This window comes from Nansenia antarctica (assembly GCF_963989245.1).
Source record: "Nansenia antarctica genome assembly, chromosome: 2".
Taxonomy (NCBI): Eukaryota; Metazoa; Chordata; class Actinopteri; order Argentiniformes; family Microstomatidae; genus Nansenia; species Nansenia antarctica.
In genome coordinates, this window is record NC_137675.1 from 77,647,589 (window position 1) to 77,653,891 (window position 6,303).

At 47.1% G+C, this 6,303-nt stretch overlaps 1 protein-coding gene across 1 annotated transcript; it reads left to right on the forward strand.

Annotated features, from left to right (window-relative positions):
* Window positions 1-336: 336 nt before the first annotated feature.
* On the forward strand, window positions 337-6,058 carry rpusd1 (RNA pseudouridine synthase domain containing 1; the record flags this gene model as incomplete). Its single annotated transcript, XM_080523467.1, has 7 exons — window positions 337-429; window positions 873-1,102; window positions 2,493-2,616; window positions 4,865-4,967; window positions 5,267-5,368; window positions 5,649-5,929; window positions 5,972-6,058. The coding sequence occupies exons 2-7, from the start codon at window positions 921-923 to the stop codon at window positions 6,056-6,058; spliced, it is 879 nt and encodes a 292-aa protein (XP_080379593.1). The 5' UTR covers window positions 337-429; window positions 873-920.
* Window positions 6,059-6,303: the final 245 nt, after the last annotated feature.

Consider the following 6,303-nt stretch of genomic DNA (forward strand, 5'->3'; position numbering starts at 1 on the left):
GAAAATCCAAGTTTGGTTTTGATAAATCTGGCGAGATTTAATGCACACGCCCTACCACGGTTCTCATCCGCGGTGTAGTCTGGGCCTGATTTGTGATTGGTTGTTCCTGCTGTCAGTCATCTTGGTGCTGTGAGTGGTCCTGAGGGGGCTATTCCATCAACATCGCTAAAGAAAAATCCAGGTTTAGTCTGATAAGTCTCGCGAGAGTTCTTAAAAATATCCAGGCATATTCTGATAAATCTCGCGAGAGTTATCAAAAATAAGCCAGGATCTTCCTTTAGCGACGTTGATGGAATACCCCCCAGAGCCGCCATGTTTGTTTACTGTCTCCCAGACAGCGTGGCTCTGCAGGCAGTAGGAGAGGAGAGTGGGCTGGAGTGGATGAATGAATGGCCCGAGCGAGACAGGAACACATTGATACAATACCAGGTACTGCAAACTACGAACAAGACTTAATGATGTGTTTCAAATGATGTAATTTAGCAGCCAGAAAGAAAGTTAGCTGGCGAAATGTCACTGTTGACGCTGGCAGCTAGCTAGCTATGCTATTATTATTGTTGTTGTTGTTGTTGTTGTTGTTGTTGTTGTTGTTGTTGTTGTTGTTCAGCTACTTGTGTCGTTTTAAATCCCTTGCCATGTTTTCTTGATAATAGCTAAGCTGTTAACAGACTGTCAGCTTGCTGTTGTCCGAGAATGTATGTCACTGCGCCACACAGTGAACATGCAGACATCGTTCTCTGTCCAAGCAGACATTTGTACACACGGGCAGTTCCGTAGGTAGGTAGGTCAGCCTGGCTGGAAGGTCTCGCTGCCTCGGTTGACTGACTGGGCATGTTGTTGATACTCGAACCTGCATGTTTCCTCTTCGCCAGGACAGGACAGGACAGGACAGGGCGGGTGAGTGAGTGTTGTTGAGCATCATGGAGCCGGCTAGTCTGGAGAGCCTGCGGGTGCTGTACCAGAGTGTGGATTACATCGTGGTGGACAAGAACTGGGACATCCGCATCGACAGCAAGATGTGGTACGAGAAACAGACGGTACAGAGTCAGCTGAGGCTCCGCTTCCCCGAGCTGGCCGACCCAGGCACCTACTACGGCTTCAGGTAGGTGTGTGTGTCTGTGTTGGATTGTGTTTGTGTCCTTGTGTCCACTACTGAGGGTTGCAAACATGTCACCTTTCTGCTAAATTAGCCGTTTTTAGCTCAAAATATGTCATCCATGTGAATTGTGTAGATCTGCAAAAAAAAAAAAAATGGGGGGGGGATACAATTCCAGACAGCATAGAGAACACAGTCACAGTAAACTGTTTTCGAAGTAATTCTGCAGGTGTTAAGGTCAGGGCTGCCGCTACTTACACATGCATCATTGTTAGACCACCGTTAGTGCTAGCGATATCTATTTAACACCATTAGTGGTAGTGCTATCCCCCCCCCCTAAGGTTAGCCGCAAAAAAGGTGTCACCTTTTTGGGCCATCGCCAGTTTGCACCCCTGCCACTGTGTTGCACACCAACTGATGGTTGAGTAGAGAGAGAGAGATAGACTTGTTTATACTTTTGTTATATATAAGATGACACACACACACAGTAGGGTAAAAGGCACCTAAAGTTCCAGAACACTCAGCGTCACTGTGACAGTGCTGCAATATCGCATAGCCTCATCCAACACAGCAGAGTGTCGTCCTAGTCAGCAGGAACGTGTGTGTGAAGGTGAGGAGGACGAGGAGGAGGATCAAGTTACCCCTAAACACTGACCTAAGGCCAGACTCAGCATTGCATTTAAGACCCTAGTTGTTACGTAACGGTCAGGATTAGGGGGAAACAGTGTGGAAAGGGAGGTGGGGATGAAAGAGAAGAGACGAGAGGATGAAAGAGGAAAGAGGAGAGAAGGGATGAGACTAGAGTAGAGGTTACGGTTAGGAATAAGGGAGGCTAAACTGATCCTAGATTTGTCTAGAAGGGTAACTTCTAACTGGAGCTGAAGCTGTATATGGACAGTAGACTGAACAAAGCCCAGCGTCTGTAATTATGTAGCCCGTACTATCTTCGCACCAATCCTAATATGAAGGCTTAAGGCCAATGCACACAGCGCACACAGTGCAACAGATTTTGTCGCACGACAACATTCGATTCTCAATTCTTTGAATTATTTCAATTGGTGTGAATGGAGAATCGAATGTTGTCGTGCGATAATATCGCATCGCACGGCGTGTGCATTGTCTCATTCAAAACAATGGAATCGAATTCGGCGGTGCGACAAAATCGGGGCCGTGTGCATTGGCCTTTATTCTACAGTAGCTATTTTGAACATCTGTCATTGTGTGTCTCTCTCCCCCATGTGTCAGAGTTCTACCACCAGCGTTCTACAATAGCTCTCTGACCATGCCTCTCCTGTGGTTCTACCATCAGTGTTCTAGCTCTGTGATCATGCTTCTCCTGTGGTTCTACCACCAGTGTTCTAGCTCTGATCATGTCTCTCCTCTCTCTCTCTGTCAGGTTCTGCCACCAGTTGGACTTCTCCACCAGCGGGGCGCTGTGTGTGGCTCTGAACAAGGCTGCAGCAGGGAGCGCCTACCGCTGCTTCAAGGACCGCAGAGTCGCCAAGGCCTACATCGCCCTGGTACACACACACACACAAAGCTAGCATCTTTAATCACACAACATACAATAGATACAATGTAAATCAATATCAATGATTTATGTGTTTTATGAACTTTTTCATGATCATCATACTTACAGTATGTCCTTGTCACTATATTTTACGGTACACAATATAACTTTCCCAGAATCTATTGTGTCAGACTTTATGGAGGCAGCAGTAATATTGGGGCTAGCCCAGTGGCGGCTGGCCAATAGAGGGCGCTAGGGCGCCGCCCCCACCTTCCAATGCGCCCCCACTTCCTAGTTCCTACTTGTAAACGTTTTTAAAAATAAACATTGTTTACTCATAAAATGCGGCTGATATTCTGTCGGCGCCTATCCGCATTCATTAAAAATCCTCCAATACAATAAAAATTGTATCTGTGTGAAATTCACTGTGAAAATACATATATATATATATACAAGTGTAGGGAGTCGGGACGCCGGCCGAATGGGATCCTATGGCAGTGCTAATACTTTTGGCTAACACGTGAGCTGTAGCAGCGCTCCAATTGGCTGTCTCCTATTTCCTGGTCGGGGCGCACAAAAGTGCGCGGATTAACGCATAGGCTTACCTAGGCTGCAGCCTAGGGCCACTAGCACTAGGGGGCCACGGCGGCTACCTAACATTGGATACAAAAAAATAAAAATAAAATAATAATAATTAAAAAAATAAAATCCTGAGGCCCCCCCACAAAACAGCGAGGCAGTTTTAATTAATTCCTGAGGCAACTTTATGCCCGCGGAATCCAGGTTTTCATCTCACCAGTTTACGTTACTGAGTCACGCAGGACGTAGGCTACGCATAGCCTAGGCTAAATTCGTAAGAGAAAGCTGCAAAAATGAAGCGGACGCACATTAGTGGGCTAGACACACGGGTTGAAATGCGGCGTGTGAACGGGTTGCGTGAGACTTGAGAGCCCTGATATAGCTAAGTTAAAAAAAAGGGAGTAATGCAAATAATGCAGCTGCGACGACCAATGTTGTTGAGAGTGAGAACCACGAAGCAGTTAGCACTGGGTCGGGTGCTGCCTAGCAGCACTGAGGCGAACATGGGGGACAGCAACAGAGAGACAGACAACAGGAGAGGAGAGCAACAGAGAGACAGACAACAGGAGAGGAGAGCAACAGAGAGACAGACAACAGGAGAGGAGAGCAACAGAGAGACAGACAACAGGAGAGGAGAGCAACAGAGAGACAGACAACAGGAGAGGAGAGCAACAGAGAGACAGACAACAGGTGAGGAGAGCAACAGAGAGACAGACAACAGGAGAGGAGAGCAACAGAGAGACAGACAACAGGAGAGGACAGCAACAGAGAGACAGACAACAGGACAGCAACAGAGAGACAGACAACAGGACAGCAACAGAGAGACAGACAACAGGAGAGGAGAGCAATAGAGACAGAACTGAGGTGAGCAACAGAGATAGTTCAGGATGATAACAAACAGTTCAGTATGACAGAGACAACTAATAGAAAGACAACTGTATGATTATAGAGTTTACATGTTCAAGGAAATATTGTATGATAATAGAAAGGTACACTTTAATTTAATTTAATTTTCGTTCATGTTAAAGAAAAGATGACCAGCAGCTCAAGGCAGTATACTTTACTTTACTTTAATTAATTGATTCATGTTAAAGGAAAAATATTATTCCCTATGAAAGAAGAACCCATTAAGGTTTGACATGGCATTCTCTCTCTCTCTTTCTTTCTCTCTCTCTCTGCTGGGAGACCACTTGCTATTCAAGTATAGCCTACACCTAAGTTTTTTCTGTTGTCCTCACAGAACGGCCTTGCTTTTTCTTCATGTGCTTTATGCCAATAACATACTCCATTGGGATACGTGTGTTTCTGGTCATAGGTTCTGGTTGGTGTAGTTGTAGCTTATCATTTTTGGTGTAGGTAGGAGCCCGAACAATGACTCAAGCCCAGGGGCCCCCACCCCGCCACTCTTCTGTTAACATTAGGTCTACTCTGCTAACAAAGACTATACCAGTTGATTTGTCAGTTGTTGTGCATTATATTTTTGTTGTGTTTGCAGTTAACCCTTTAATACAAGTTATATATATATTCTCATGCTAAAATCGACTGTAAATCCAGATTTTAAAGTTGATATTCTTCCCTGTGGAGCATGCCCCCATAACCTGTGCCCCACCCAACATTTTGATCACCAGCTGCCACTGGGCTAGCCTAATAGTGTGTGACTGACAGTTTCCCACTCCCAGGTGCGTGGCTGGGTGGAGGAGGAGAAGATGACTCTGGATTTCTCCATCGGCAAAAACACCACAGAGGGAAAGACCCATATGATGTGTATCGAAGGAACAGAGGGTCAGAGCCTGCTGTTGATATACAAGGGGACGTGTGTGTGTGTGTGTGTGTGTGTGTGCGTGTGTGTGTGTGTGTGCGTGCGTGTGCGTGTGCGTGTGCGTGTGCGTGCGTGCGCGCGTGTGCGTGTGTGCATCAGTCTAATGTGTATTACTTTACTTCATAGCTGCTTCAACCTAATGATGATGATGTCGGCATCACTGGCTGTATGTGTCACTCATCTATCTCTTCCTCTTATCTTTCTCTCTCCCCTCCCTCTCTCTCTCCCCCTGTCTCACCCCCCCCCCCCTCCCCCCTTCCAGGTTGTGAGAACCCTAAGCTGTGTCAGACTGAGCTGACAGTGCTGGAATATGGCTCCTATGACGGAGACCCTGTCACCAAGGTGCTGCTGCAGCCTCTCACAGGTACACTGTGGTTAGGGAGAGAGAGACACACTAATTACATTACACTAATTAGGGCTCGCAGCGAGGTGTGTGTGTGCATGTATGTATGTATGTATGTATGTATGTATGTATGTATGTATGTGTGTTTAAAAGTCTGCTGTTTGTGTGTGTTTAAACCTCTGCTGTGTGTGTGTTTTTAAAACTCCTTTGCCATTTTATTTTTATTTTTTATTATTATCATTATTCTGTGCATTGTTGATTGTGTGATTGTTGTTTGCGGCATTGTTGCCCCCTTCTGCAGGCCGGACCCACCAGCTGAGAGTGCACTGCAGGGCGGTGGGTCACCCCATCGTCGGCGACTTCACCTATAGCTTAGGAGCAGACAGCGCCCCCTACCGCATGATGCTGCACGCACACCTGCTACACATCCCTCTGCATCCCCACCCGCTACAGGCCACTGCCCCAGACCCCTTCCTACCCACCACAGACCCCAAGTGGCTCCCGCAGCGCTCGCTACAGACTGTAGAGGGCGCTGTGGAGGCCCAGCTGGTGCACTGGAGAGCGGAGGAGGAGAAGGAGAAGAAGAAGAAGCAGCAGAAAGAAGAGGAGGAGGAGGAGGGAAAAGAAGAAGAGGAGGAGGAGGAGGAGGCGCAGCAGCACGCCAGTAGAGACAGAGGAGCTGACACGGCAGTGTCAACAGTGGCTGTGTGAGTGGACTCTAGAATGAGAGACACACCGCCCCCTCACCTCTTCCACATCTGAAAGGATGGGATGGTAATGCTGTAGCAATGTGGTACTAGCTCGATGTTACCCTCTGATAGTCTTATCATTAGATGTGTCGCTACATCGCTACCTACGCCTACCTAATCTCGCCGGAGCCAGACGTTGTTTTTCTGAAGCGACTTGTAAAGTCTGGCTGTGTAACACCAGTAACAATCCTCTCAGACATATACAGT